At 43.8% G+C, this 15,666-nt stretch overlaps 1 protein-coding gene across 2 annotated transcripts in view; it reads left to right on the forward strand.

The window, feature by feature from the left end:
• The window catches only part of schip1 (schwannomin interacting protein 1), a 309,670-nt gene that overhangs the window by 29,324 nt on the left and 264,680 nt on the right, over positions 1-15,666 (forward strand). Inside the window, exon 1 of one of the 2 annotated variants that reach the window (XM_041877826.2) lies at positions 12,996-13,044. The exons of the other annotated variant lie outside the window; for it this stretch is intronic. Coding sequence (XP_041733760.1) covers positions 13,036-13,044 — 9 coding nt within the window. The 5' untranslated portion in view covers positions 12,996-13,035. Of the gene's footprint in view, positions 1-12,995; positions 13,045-15,666 lie in introns of those variants that run through there. 2 annotated transcript variants of the gene reach the window in all.

The following is a 15,666-nucleotide window of genomic DNA, read 5'->3' on the forward strand; positions in this document are numbered from 1 at the left end:
AAAGAATGATGTTTCCACCTCCATGCTTCACGGTTGGGATGGTGTTCTTGGGGTTGTACTCATCCTTCTTCTTCCTCCAAACACGGCGAGTGGAGTTTAGACCAAAAAGCACTATTTTTGTCTCATCAGACCACATGACCTTCTCCCATTCCTCCTCTGGATCATCCAGATGGTCATTGGCAAACTTCAGACGGGCCTGGACATGCGCTGGCTTGAGCAGGGGGACCTTGCGTGCGCTGCAGGATTTTAATCCATGATGGCGTAATGTGTTACTAATGGTTTTCTTTGAGACTGTGGTCCCAGCTCTCTTCAAGTCATTGACCAGGTCCTGCCGTGTAGTTCTGGGCTGATCCCTCACCTTCCTCATGATCATTGATGCCCCACGAGGTGAGATCTGATCTTGCATGGAGCCCCAGACCGAGGGTGATTGACCGTCATCTTGAACTTCTTCCATTTTCTAATAATTGTGCCAACAGTTGTTGCCTTCTCACCAAGCTGCTTGCCTATTGTCCTGTAGCCCATCCCAGCCTTGTGCAGGTCTACAATTGTATCCCTGATGTCCTTACACAGCTCTCTGGTCTTGGCCATTGTGGAGAGGTTGGAGTCTGTTTGATTGAGTGTGTGGACAGGTGTCTTTTATACAGGTAACGAGTTCAAACAGGTGCAGTTAATACAGGTAATGAGTGGAGAACAGGAGGGCTTCTTAAAGAAAAACGAACAGGTCTGTGAGAGCCGGAATTCTTACTGGTTGGTAGGTGATCAAATACTTATGTCATGCAATAAAATGCAAATTAATTACTTAAAAATCATACAATGTGATTTTCTGGATTTTTGTTTTAGATTCCGTCTCTCACAGTTGAAGTGTACCTATGATCAAAAATTACAGACCTCTACATGCTTTGTAAGTAGGAAAACCTGCAAAATCGGCAGTGTATCAAATACTTGTTCTCCCCACTGTATGTGGGGTGAAGTGGATAACATGGAAACACACTTATACTGGTGTGGTAAGGAATTCTATTTGTGTGTATATTTTCTTGTGTGTATTTTCTCCCTGATGTACAGTATGTGTTTAAAGTGGAACTGACAGAGTTTTAGCAACATGAAATCTTATAAAACATATGTTCATATACACCCCCAGGAACAATATGACGCCTTTAAAAAAACAAAAACATTTTCTGACAAGCGAGCACTTAGATATGGTCATTTTCATAGAATGTTTGGGAATGACGTACAGTGAGGGAAAAAAGTATTTGATCCCCTGCTGACTTTGTACGTTTGCCCACTGACAAAGAAATTATCAGTCTATAATTTTAATGGTAGGTTTATTTGAACAGTGAGAGACAGAATAATAACAAATAAATCCAGAAAAACGCATGTCAAAAATGTTATAAATTGATTTGCATTTTAATGAGGGAAATAAGTATTTGACCCCCTCTCAATCAGAAAGATTTCTGGCTCCCAGGTATCTTTTATACAGGTAACGAGCTGAGATTAGGAGCACACTCTTAAAGGGAGTGCTCCTAATCTCAGTTTGTTACCTGTATAAAAGACAGCTGTCCACAGAAGCAATCAATCAATCAGATTCCAAACTCTCCACCATGGCCAAGACCAAAGAGCTCTCCAAGGATGTCAGGGACAAGATTGTAGACCTACACAAGGCTGGAATGGGCTACAAGACCATCGCCAAGCAGCTTGGTGAGAAGGTGACAACAGTTGGTGCGATTATTCGCAAATGGAAGAAACACAAAATAACTGTCAATCACCCTCGGCCTGGGGCTCCATGCAAGATCTCACCTCGTGGAGTTCCAATGATCATGAGAACGGTGAGGAATCAGCCCAGAACTACACGGGAGGATCTTGTCAATGATCTCAAGGCAGCTGGGACCATAGTCACCAAGAAAACAATTGGTAACACACTACACCGTGAAGGACTGAAATCCTGCAGCGCCCGCAAGGTCCCCCTGCTCAAGAAAGCACATATACAGGGCCGTTTGAAGTTTGCCAATGAACATCTGAATGATTCAGAAGAGAACTGGGTAAAAGTGTTGTGGTCAGATGAGACCATAATCGAGCTCTTTGGCATCAACTCAACTCGCCGTGTTTGGAGGAGGAGGAATGCTGCCTATGACCCCAAGAACACCATCCCCACCGTCAAACATGGAGGTGGAAACATTATGCTTTGGGGGTGTTTTTCTGCTAAGGGGACAGGACAACTTCACTGCATCAAAGGGACGATGGACGGGGCCATGTACTGTCAAATCTTGGGTGAGAACCTCCTTCCCTTAGCCAGGGCATTGAAAATGGGTCGTGGATGGGCATTCCAGCATGACAATGACCCAAAACACAATGCCAAGGCAACAAAGGAGTGGCTCAAAAAGAAGCACATTAAGGTCCTGGAGTGGCCTAGCCAGTATCCAGACCTTAATCCCATAGAAAATCTGTGGAGGGAGCTGAAGGTTCGAGTTGCCAAACGTCAGCCTCGAAACCTTAATGACTTGGAGAAGATCTGCAAAGAGGAGTGGGACAAAATCCCTCCTGAGATGTGTGCAAACCTGGTGGCCAACTACAAGAAACGTCTGACCTCTGTGATTCCCAACAAGGGTTTTGCCACCAAGGACTAAGTCATGTTTTGCAGAGGGGTCAAATACTTATTTCCCTAATTAAAATGCAAATCAATTTATAAAATTTTTGACGTGTTTTTCTGGATTTTTTTGTTGTTATTCTGTCTCTCACTGTTCAAATAAACCTACCATTAAAATTATAGACTGATCATTTCTTTGTCAGTGGGCAAACGTACAAAATCAGCAGGGGATCAAATACTTTTTTCCCTCACTGTATAGTAAGGCATTTGTGAAGATTCTATAGCAATATAGAGTGGGAAAGTGGCCGTGCGTTTGGACAATTAATAGACACATGTCAGTCTTGTCCAGGACCGGACTCTACACAGACAGGTGCGCCATAGCCAATCAGAGCTACAGGAGGCCTATATGCAAATAAAAGCTGAAGAACCAGGTACTTTTTGCAGGTGCTGGAGATATAGGTGAATTCATGAAAAATAAAAAGGAAAACTCTGCACACTGCTGCTCATGCTCCCAGGTTGATTTGATTATAACAACGTTTCAACCCTAAGGTCTTCATCAGGCATCCATATCCCAGATGGGGGTGGAAGATCCTATATATAGGGGCAGTGCTCAGTGACCTGAAACAGGAAGTAAAAATATATAATATTGGTTCACAATATCAACATTCAATGTATCAAAATATATGAGCATACATGAGGAATGTATTCAGACCCCTTGACTTTTGCACATTTTGTTACGCTACAGCCTTAATCTAAAATTGATTTTTTTTTTTTTTCTCAGCAATCTACACACACTACCCCATAATGACAAAGCAAAAACAGGTTTTTAGAAATATTTGCAAATGTATTAAAAATAAAAAACAGAAATACCTTATTTAAAGAAGTATTCAGACCCTTTGCTATGAAACTCGAAATTGAGCTCAGTTGCATCCTGTTTCCGTTGATCATCCTTGAGATGTTTCTACAACTGGATTGGAGTCCACCTGTGGTGAATTCAATTGATTGGACATGATTTGGAAAGGCACACACCTGTCTATATACAGTGGGGAAAAAAGTATTTAGTCAGCCACCAATTGTGCATGTTCTCCCACTTAAAAAGATGAGAGAGGCCTGTAATTTTAATCATAGGTACACGTCAACTATGACAGACAAATAGAGAAAAAAAAATCCAGAAAATCACATTGTAGGATTTTTAATGAATTTATTTGCAAATTATGGTGGAAAATAAGTATTTGGTCACCTACAAACAAGCAAGATTTCTGGCTCTCACAGACCTCTAACTTCTTCTTTAAGAGGCTCCTCTGTCCTCCACTCGTTACCTGTATTAATGGCACCTGTTTGAACTTGTTATCAGTATAAAAGACACCTGTCCACAACCTCAAAAAGTCACACTCCAAACTCCACTATGGCCAAGACCAAAGAGCTGTCAAAGGACACCAGAAACAAAATTGTAGACCTGCACCAGGCTGGGAAGACTGAATCTGCAATAGGTAAGCAGCTTGGTTTGAAGAAATCAACTGTGGGAGCAATTATTAGGAAATGGAAGACATACAAGACCACTGATAATCTCCCTCGATCTGGAGCTCCACGCAAGATCTCACCCCGTGGGGTCAAAATGATCACAAGAACGGTGAGCAAAAATCCCAGAACCACACGGGGGGACCTAGTGAATGACCTGCAGAGAGCTGGGACCAAAGTAACAAAGCCTACCATCAGTAACACACTACGCCGCCAGGGACACAAATCCTGCAGTGCCAGACGTGTCCCCCTGCCTAAGCCAGTACATGTCCAGGCCCGTCTGAAGTTTGCTAGAGTGCATTTGGATGATCCAGAAGAGGATTGGGAGAATGTCATATGGTCAGATGAAACCAAAATAGAACTTTTTGGTAAAAACTCAACTCGTCGTGTTTGGAGGACAAAGAATGCTGAGTTGCATCCAAAGAACACCATACCCACTGTGAAGCATAGGGGTGGAAACATCATGCTTTGGGGCTGTTTTTCTGCAAAGGGACCAGGACGACTGATCCGTGTAAAGGAAAGAATGAATGGGGCCATGTATCGTGAGATTTTGAGTGAAAACCAACTTCCATCAGCAAGGGCATTGAAGATGAAACGTGGCTGAGTCTTTCAGCATGACAATGATCCCAAACACACCGCCCGGGCAACGAAGGAGTGGCTTCGTAAGAAGCATTTCAAGGTCCTGGAGTGGCCTAGCCAGTCTCCAGATCTCAACCCCATAGAAAATCTTTGGAGGGAGTTGAAAGTCTGTGTTGCCCAGCGACAGCCCCAAAACATCACTGCTCTAGAGGAGATCTGCATGGAGGAATGGGCCAAAATACCAGCAACAGTGTGTGAAAACCTTGTGAAGACTTACAGAAAACGTTTGACCTGTGTCATTGCCAACAAAGGGTATATAACAAAGTATTGAGAAACTTTTGTTATTGACCAAATACTTATTTTCCACCATAATTTGCAAATAAATTCATTAAAAATCCTACAATGTGGAAAATTACAGGCCTCTCTCATCTTTTTAAGTGGGAGAACTTGCACAATTGGTGGCTGACTAAATACTTTTTTTCCCCACTGTAAGGTCCCACAGTTGACAGAGCATGTCGAAGGAATTGTCCGTAGCACTCGGAGACAGGATTTTGTCGAGGCACAGATCTGGGGAAGGGTACCAACAATTTCTGCAGCATTTAAGGTCCCCAAGAACATAGTGGCCTCCATCATTCTTAAATGGAATAAGTTTGGAACCACCAATACTCTTCCCTGGCTGCCCGGCCAAACTGAGCAATCGGGGGAGAAGGGCCTTGGTCAGGGAGGTGACCAAGACCCGGTGGTCACTCTGACAGAGCTCTAGAGTTCCTCTGTGGAGATGGGAGAACTTTCCAGAAGAACAACCATCTCTGCAGCACTACACCTTTTCAGGCCTTTATGGTAGAGTGGCCAGACGGAAGCCACTCCTCAGTACAAGGCACATCACAGCGCGCTTGGTGTTTGCCAAAAGGCACCTAAAGACTCTCAGACCATGAGAAACAATATTCTCTGGTCTGATGAAACCAAGGTTAAACTCTTTGGCTTGAATGCCAAGCATCACGTCTGGAGGAAACCTAGCACCATCCCTACGGTGAAGCATGGTGTTGGCAGCATCATGCTGTGGTGATGTTTTTCAGCGGCAAGGACTGGGAGACTAGTCAGGATCGAGGAAAGATGAACGGAGAAATGTACAGACAGATCCTTGATGAAAACCTGCTCCAGAGCGCTCAGGACCTCAGACTGGGGCGAAGGTTCACCTTCCAACAGGACAATGACTCTAAGCACACAGCCAAGACAACGCAGGAGTTGCTTCGGGACAAGTCTCTGAATGTCCTTGAGTGGCCCAGCCAGAGCCCGGACTTGAACCTGATCGAACATCTCTGGAGAGACCTGAAAATAGCTTTGCAGCAACGCTCCCCATCCAACCTGACAGAGCTTGAGAGGATATGCAGAGAAGATTGGGAGAAACTCCCCAAATACAGGTGTGCCAAGCTTTTGTTTTTTAATTTCACCTTTATTTAACCAGGTAAGCCAGTTGAGAACAAGTTCTCATTTACAACTGCGACCTTGCCAAGATAAAGCAAAGCAGTGCGGAAAAAACAACAACAACACAGAGTTACATATGGAATAAACAAAACGTACAGTCAATAACACAATAGAAAATCTATATACAGTGTGTGCAAATGTAGTAAGTTATGGAGGTAAGGCAATAAATAGGCCATAGTGCAAAATAATTACAATTATAATTTAGTATTAACACTGGAGTGATAGATGTGCAGAAGATGATGTGCAAATAGAGATACTGGGGTGCAAATGAGCAAAATAAATAACAATGTAAATAACAATATGGGGATGAGGTAGTTTGGTGGGCTAATTACAGATGGGCTGTGTACAGGTGCAGTGATCGGTAAGCTGCTCTGACAAATGATGCTTAAAGATAGTGAGGGAGATAAGTGTCTCCAGCTTCAGAGATCTTTGCAGTTCGTTCCAGTCATTTGCAGTCATTGACCTGGAGCCAGTGGGTTTGGCGACGAATATGTAGTGAGGGCCAGCCAACGAGAGCGTACATGTCACAATGGTGGGTAGTATATATAGGCTTTGGTGACAAAACGGATGGCACTGTGATAGACTACATCCAATTTGCTGAGTAGAGTGTTGGCATCTATTTTGTAAATTACATCGCCGAAGTCAAGGATCGGTAGGATAGTCAGTTTTACGAGGGCATGTTTAGCAGCATGAGTGAAGGAGGCTTTGTTGCGAAATAGGAAGCCAATTCTAGATTTAACTTTGGATTGGAGATGCTTAATGTGAGTCTGGAAGGAGAGTTTACAGTCTAACCAGACACCTAGGTATTTGTAGTTGTCCACATATTCTAAGTCAGAGCCGCCGAGAGTAGTGATTCTAGTGGGGCAGGCGGGTGCAAGCAGCGTTCGATTGAAGAGCATGCATTTAGTTTTACTAGCGTTTAAGAGCAGTTGGAGGCCACGGAAGGAGTGTTGTATGGCATTGAAGCTCGTTTGGAGGTTTGTTAACACAGTGTCCAATGAAGGGCCAGATGTATACAAAATGGTGTCGTCTGCGTAGAGGTGGATCTGAGAGTCACCAGCAGCAAGAGCGACATCATTGATATACACAGAGAATAGAGTTGGCCCGAGAATTGAACCCTGTGGCACCCCCATAGAGACTGCCAGAGGTCCAGACAACAGGCCCTCCGATTTGACACATTGAACTCTATCTGAGAAGTAGTTGGTGAACCAGGCAAGGCAGTCATTTGAGAAACCAAGGCTATTTAGTCTGCCAATAAGAATGCGGTGATTGAGTCAAAAGCCTTGGCCAGGTCAATGAAGACGGCTGCACAGTACTGTCTTTTATAAATCGCGGTTATTATATCGTTTAGGACCTTGAGCGTGGCTGAGGTGCACCCATGACCAGCTCGGAAACCAGATTGCGTAGCGGAGAAGGTACGGTGGGATTCTAAATGGTCTGTGATCTGTTTGTTAACTTGGCTTTCAAATACTTTCGAAAGGCAGGGCAGGATGGATATAGGTCTGTAACAGTTTGGATCTAGAGTGTCACCCCCTTTGAAGAGGGGGATGACCGCGGCAGCTTTCCAATTTCTTGGGATCTCAGACGATACGAAAGAGAGGTTGAACAGGCTGGTGATAGGGGTTGCGACAATTTCGGCGGCTAATTTTAGAAAGAAAGGGTCCAGATTGTCTAGCCCAGCTGATTTGTAGGGGTCCAGATTTTGCAGCTCTTTCAGAACATCAGCTATCTGAATTTGGGTGATGGAGAAGCAGGGGGGGCATGGGCAAGTTGCAGCGGAGGGTGCAGAGCTGGTGGCTGGGGTAGGGGTAGCCAGGTGGAAAGCATGGCCAGCCGTAGCAAAATGCTTGTTTAAATTTTCGATTATCGTAGATTTATTGGCAGCTGGGAGGAGGTGCTCTTATTCTCCATGGATTTACAGTGTCCATGGAGCATGCTTGTAGCGTCATACCCAAGAAGACTTGAAGCTGTAATCGCTGCAAAAGGTTCTTCAACAAAGTATTGAGTAAAGGGTCTGAATACCTATGTAAATGTGATATTTCAGATTTTGTTTTTTTTATAAATTTGCAAAAATTTATAAAAACCTGTTTTTGCTTTGTCTTTATGGGGTATTGTGTGTAGATTGATGGGGGGGGGGATCAAGGGGTCTGAATACTTTCCGAAGGCACTGAATATATATATATATATATATATATACAGTAGCAGTCAAAAGTTTGGACACACCTACTTATTCCAGGGTTTTTCTTTATTTTTTACCATTTTCTACATTCTATAATAATAGTGAAGACATCAAAACTATGAAATAACTCATATGGAATCATGTAGTAACCAAAAAAGTGTTAAACAAATCAAAATATATTTTATATTTGAGATTCTTCAAATAGCCACCCTTTGCCTTGATGACAGCTTTGCACACTCTTGGCATTCGCTCAACCAGCTTCATGAGGTAGTCACCTGGAATGCATCTCAATTAACAGGTGTGCCTTCTTAAAAGTTAATTTGTGGAATTGATTTCCTTCTTAATGCGTTTTAGCAAATCAGTTGTGTTGTGACAAGGTAGGGGGGGTATACAGAAGCTAGCCCTATTTGGTAAAAGACCAAGTCCATATTATGTCAAGAACAACTCAAATAAGCAAAGAGAAATGACAGTCCATCATTACTTTATGACATGAAGGTCAGTTAATACGGAACATTTCATGAGCTTCGAAAGTTTATTCAAATGCAGTCGCAAAAACCATCAAGTGCTATGATGAAACTGGCTCTCATGAGCACCACCACAGGAATGGAAGACCCAGAGTTACCTTTGCTGCAGAGGATACATTCATTAGAGTAACCAGCCTCAGAAAATGCAGCCCAAATAAATGCTTCACGGAGTTCAAGTAACAGACACATCTCAACATCAACTGAGTGTGAATCAGGCTTTCATGGTCGAATTGCTGCAAAGAAACCACTACTAAAGGACACCAATAAGAAGAAGAGACCTGCTTGGGCCAAGAAACACAAGTAATGGACATCAGACCGGTGGAAATTTGTCCTTTGGTCTGGAGTCCAAATTGGAGAATTTTGGTTCCAACCGCAGTGTCTTTGTGAGACACGGTGTGGGTCAACAGATGATCTCTGCATGTGTATTTCTCACCATAAAGCATGGAGGAGGAGGTGTTATGGTGTGGGGGTGCTTTGCTGTTGACACTGTCTGTGATTTATTTAGTATTCAAGGCACACTTAACCAGCATGGCTATCACAGCATTCTACAGCGATATGCCATCCCATCTGGTTTGGGCTTAGTGGGACTATCATTTGTTTTTGAACAGGACAATGACCCAACACACCTCCAGGCTGTGTAAGGGCTATTTGACCAGGAAGGAGAGTGATGGAGTGCTGCATCAGATGACCTGGCCTCCACAATCCCCCGACCTCAACCCAATTGAGATGGTTTGGTATGAGTCGTACTGCAGAGTGAAGGAAAAGCAGCCAACAAGTGCTCAGCATATGTGGGAACTCCTTCAAGACTGTTGGAAAAGCATTCCAGGTGAAGCTGGTTGAGAAAATACCAAGAGTGTGCAAAGCTGTCATCAATAATCTTAAATATACAATATATTTTGATTTGTTTAAAACATTTTTGGTTACTACATGATTCCAAATGTGTTATTTCATAGTTTTGATGTCTTCACTATTATTCTACATGTAAAAAATGTAAAAATATGTAAAAATAGCAAAAATAAAGAAAAATCCTTGACTGAGTAGGTGTGTCCAAACTTTTGACTCACACAATATTCAATTAGGGTAAAAAACAACAACAGTTTGGACATTTTGGAACTACAAAAACGGTTTTAAGTCGAACTCCTCGTTAAGGCCAAGAGGATATGTGTTGAGTCTGTAGATCCAGAAATATTCCCTTTGAAGAAGTTTCCTCTCAATGACACCTCCCCTGCGTGACATCTTGACCATTTCTATTCCAATGTATCTCTATATGCAAATAAGCCATTTGCCACACGGGCCTGCCATCATTCACTTTGAACTGGACTGTGTATTTACAGGCAGTAGCAACAGCGCGACTTTAGACCATTAGAAAGCATTTGTCAAAAGCCACAAAATACACATGAATGGATTTCTGCAAATATGTAAATACCACAGGAGTCATCTTACATTTGGGAACTTTACAGTCCTATTGATCAAACAACCATGAACAGGTAGGTTATCTCTCGCTCCCTAAGATCAACAACTAATGTTAGCCAGAGCGACATGAGCTAAAATCTAATGGCAAGAGTAGATAACCCCTCTCAAACTTTTTCAGCTTGATGTTGGCCGTCAAAATAGCACTGATAAACAATGGGGAATAGTAGCCTGCTCGCCCTTCTGCAGCTTGCCTGCCAGTGCATGCTTGTCCCAACCCACGTTTTGACAACTGAATGGGAACTGTCTGTCCGCCCATTTGATCGATGCCAAATACATTTGATTGACAACTAAGAGATATGCATTCTAACTGTGGATAACAGTCGTTCAAGTTCAGCATAGCTAGCTAGCTAACCAAATGACACCGGCTCACCGAAAAAACTCTATTGCATTGACATTCCCAGCCTTAGTTACATTTGCCCGTTTTTGTCCAAAATATTGAGTCATTGAAAGTGAAAGTGCATCCCGAATGGGTGGAGGGAGCAAACAATGGACCAGGCCAGCTGGTAGCAATATTTTTTGGACTACCAAGAATTCTGCCAACAATGCCTTACTCTATGTCATGGAATTTTGAGTCAAATGTAACCTATTTTTAAAACATTTACATTTTACATTTTAGTAGACGCACTTATCCAGAGCGACTTACAGTTAGTGAGTGCATACATTTTCATACTGGCCCCCCGTGGGAAACGAACCCACAACCCTGGCGTTGCAAGCGCCATGCTCTACCAACTGAGCTACAAAACCTAGTGGTGTAGCATAAACTGTGAGTTTGATATTTTTGACTATTTGTTTCATATCTGCAACAGTGGAGGCTGCTGAGGGGAGGACGGCTCATAATAATGTCTGGAACGGAACAAATAGAATGGCATCAAACAAATGGAAACAATGTGTTTGATGTATTTGATACTATTCCACTTATTCTGCTCCAGCCATTACCAAGAGCCCGTCCTCCCCAATTAAGGTGCCACCAACCTCCGGTGATCTGCAAAGTCGTTAAAACGCTGTCAGTTCCACTTTAAATGGTGCAGTTAGCGTATGTTATCAATGTGTGATCCCCTCCATCTCTCTGTATAAGCTGAATCCTTTCCACCCAGGGCTATAATCACTCTACCTCTCTACACCATCAGCTGGTCAATAAAACTATCACCACCATAACCATCACCACATCTGCACCACACCTCCAGGGGACAGAGAGGGGGAGGGGAGGGGAGGGGAGGAGAGGGGGAAGGATAGAGGAGAGGAAAATAAAGATGTTACAGGAAAAGAGGAATGGGAAGTAGGAGAGAAAAGGAGAAGAGAGGAGAGAAAGAAGTGTTCAACCACAATTCCTGCTTTCCCTGCTATCCCTGTCTGGGATGTGTTGGCTGGTGTCCTCATGTAGAGTCCTAATTGTCTAGCAGCTCTATGATTCCCCATTATAAAGCACTATAAAATACCTCATCGGGATGTAATGGCTACAGGGACAGGCCCAAATAGTTCTGAGAGTCTTTAGCTACTGTCTGTTCGCTTAATGGTCTCTCTCTTCTCTCTCTCTCTCTCTCTCTCTCTCTCTCTCGCTCTCGCTCTCGCTCTCTCTCTCGCTCCCCTCTCTGTTTCTCTCTCTCTGTGTGTGTGTACATGTGTGCATGCGTGTGTATGTGTAGAGTTGTTTATGGAGGTATGATTGTTGTGTGAGTGTGTTTTCCCTTAGAGTGCAGGTATATCCACTGACAAGGGATGACGTCATGCTGCATCTTGCTTTACTGAGTTCAGTCCTATTTGCATTAGACATTTCAGTCATTTATCAGATTCTCTTATTCAGCGAGAAAGTGACAGTGTTAGAGAGGGTAAAAGAGAGAGTGAGGGACAGAGAGATGGTAGGGAGAGAGAGAACTAACACACGAAAGAGGGAGATACAGGGATGGTGGAAGTGAAAAAGATTCAGAGTGATTGATGGATAGATTGAGGAAGAGGTGAAGAGAGGAGATTGATAGACTGATATATGTTGTTGGTGTGTGGCAGCTCTCTTTAGAACCTGAGTGAAGGCTAGCCTTTCTTTCTCTCTTTCTCATTCTCCCCTCCATCTCTAAGGGTGAGTTTGTCCCTTAAGGCATCTACCTTCCTGTCCTCTCTCTCTCTCTCTCTCTCTCTCTCTCTCTCTCTCTCTCTCTCTCTCTCTCTCTCCTTCTCCATCATCTCCCTCTCTCTCCTTCTCCATCATCTCCCTCTCTCTCCATCATCTCCCTCTCTCTCTCCTCATCCTTCTCTCACCTGGTTCCCTGAGCTCCTGTGGTAGGTGTCAATCCTCTGACTGGCTGCTCCTTTCAAGAGCGAGAGAGGGAGAGAGAGAGAGAGAAATAGAGAGAGAGAGAGAGTGAGTGAGAGAGCGAGAGAGGGAGAGAGAGTGAGTGTGAGAGAAATAGAGAGATAGAGAGAGTGAGTGAGAGAGCGAGAGAGGGAGAGAGAGTGAGTGTGAGAGAAATAGAGAGATAGAGAGAGTGAGTGAGAGAGCGAGAGAGGGAGAGAGAGTGAGTGTGAGAGAAATAGAGAGATAGAGAGAGAGAGAGATAGAGAGAGAGAGAGAGAGAGAGAGAGAGAGAGAGAGAGAGAGAGAGAGAGGGGAACACAGTGAGAGTAACAGAGTGTGGGACAGAAGGAGAGGAAGCAGCAGCTGAATACATATTCGCACTGATTTCTGCACTCTGCAGGAGACCAGCATGCATCTGGTATTGTAATTTACACTTCCTTTTAGCTGCTTTCCTCTCTCTCTCTCGTTTCTCCTCCCTCTCTCCCGCTCTCTTACTATCCCACCCTTTTAACTCCATCTCCCTCTCATGTCATTTTTCTGTTCATGGAGCTGAATGCCTTACATGCTTTATTTTTCTTTCATACACTCCCTCTCCTCCGTTCTCTTTTTTCTCTCTATCTTTCTCTTTATGCTAACATCCACTATGTGGTGAGATTTCAGGCAATGTGTGGAGTGTTTACTGTTGCAGTGTGTGTTTGTGTGTGTGTGTGCGTGCGTGCGTGTGTGCGTGCATGTGTGTTGGCCTGGGGAACATGTCATTCACTGTAGGATTATTTACAACTGCTTCTATTGTTATTGAAAAACCTTGGAATATGGATTAGCATTCTGACAGAGAGAGAGGGACACAGATGGTGAAGAGGAGGAGAGAAGGAGGAGTAGAGGACAGACTAGAGGGCTATAGGGGACCGAGGGGAGGTGGGGGGGGATATGAGTGAGATGACAGGCTGTTCTCTGAAAATAATGACTTGTCCTTCGCTCTGTTCTTTTCTCCTTCCTGTTTCCTCTCTTCAGTTGTCTCTCTTCATCTTCCGTCTCGCTTCTCCTCTCCTTTCCACTTTTATTTCCTCTCTTTCTCTCCCTATCAGCTTTCCTCTGTAGATAGCTGGGTTAAGTGGTTCATCAGATCTGTCATCTGATTGGTTGAGATTATGTTCTATCTGTGATGTCATCAGGGAACCCATGGTTCATTCCCTCATTTCCCTAAGATAGAGGGAAGGAGAGATGGATGGAGTGAGAGACAGGGAGGGAGTGAGGGAGGGGGAGACAGAAGGTTAAACACTGTTTTGCTCCGTTTTCAACTGATTTAGAAGTAAGCAGTCAGCTCAAATTTGGCTGAAATGCTGGAGGAATTTCAATAGTGTAGTAGAGGCTAGAGAGAGAGAGAGAGAGACGGGGTGAGAGAGGTAGAGAGAGAAGCGAGGCAAATGTGCCTCTATTTGTATCTCTCTCCCTCCCTCTCCCTCTCCCTCTTCTCTCTCTCTCTCTGTATCTCTCTCTCTCTCTCTCTCTGTGTATCTCTCTCTCTCTCTCTCTCTCTCTCTCTCTCTCTCTCTCTCTCTCTCTCTCTCTCTCTCTCTCTCTCTCTCTCTCTCTCTCTCTCTCTCTCTCTCTCTCTCTCTCTCTCTCAGTGTGATGACTGTTAATTGCGTTGTCTGTCATCTGAAAAATGAAACACTTCTCCATTTCCCTTCTCCACAGAGGAGGCACACAAATACTTACCTTGTTTCTACACTCTCTTCCTCTTTCTCTCTTTTTCTCTCTTTCTCGCTCTACACACACGGTCTCCCTGTCATACACCCACACACTCATATAGCTGCAGAGTAGAGGCCTTCACGGGTGCAAAAAGTAAAATATAGAGACCCATTCCGAAATGGACCTGGTGCTTTCCCATAGAGACCCATTCCGAACGGACCAGAGGAAAACTAAACCCGTTCTGTATAGACCTGGTAGGATCCAGACCCGGTCCAATCCGAGTAAGGGAAGCAGCAGAAAAGTACATTTTTAAGCTACTTTATTAACCGGAGCTGATCAAGCACGAGAGGTGACGCTCTAGCAGGGCACAGTGACACGGAACATGGAGGAGGGAGGGAGAGACGAGAGACAGCAACCAACCAAGCCCACTCGCGCTATAGCAGACTAAAAGCTGCCATAGCTCGGTTATTTATCATGCAATATGATTACGTAGTACCTGTCTTGACTGCATCAAACCGGGAGAAGCTAGTTAAGCTAGCTAGCTAGCAGCTAGCTAGGCTAATTGATGCTGCATGCTCTTTCTCGTCCTACAGTTGCAAAGAACAACAACTGACTTCATTCAGAATATAAAGTAGCAGCCTACCTGTTGTCTCTTGGTCGTTGTAGCCTATCCTTTTCCTTTAACTTTTAATTCCATCATTTTAATTCCATCTTTCATTAATTAGATATCTCAAAAAAAATTCCCCACATATGGAAGTTCTATCACTGTAGCCTATTTCTGCTTTGATGACTTATGATTGGCCAACAACAACAAGCTACATACGCCACTCTCGTGAAAAACAAAGAGCAGCAGCACAAATGATAAACTTATCTCTCTCTCTCTCTCTCTCTCTCTCTCTCTACTACAGCAGTTGTGTTCGGATCTGTATGGGTCTTTCCGGACAAGTCAGTTAAAATTACACATACGCGAGACACATGACAATCATATCAGATCCGACCCAGAACCGTGACATTATTTAGAATTCTGGATCCGGACCCGCTCGGGTCCCAGATCAGGTCTCGGGTATTCAGGTACATGTTGATCCGTGAAGACCTCTAGTGCAGACACACTCTAAATCTCTCTATGCTCTCTATATAACACAAGCACGTGTTCACACACACACACACACACACACACACACCACACATATAAACACAACACAAGCTCCTACCTAAAAAGCGTGCAACCCTGCTGTTGCTGCTGTGTGTCTGTCCTAGGCTATCCGTTGTACAAGGTCAGAATACTGACTACGTTTTACACACACCACACACACACACACACATACAAACACACACACCTTAGTTCCCT

The sequence above is a fragment of the Coregonus clupeaformis genome, chromosome 6 (genome assembly GCF_020615455.1).
Source record: "Coregonus clupeaformis isolate EN_2021a chromosome 6, ASM2061545v1, whole genome shotgun sequence".
Classification (NCBI taxonomy): domain Eukaryota; kingdom Metazoa; phylum Chordata; class Actinopteri; order Salmoniformes; family Salmonidae; genus Coregonus; species Coregonus clupeaformis.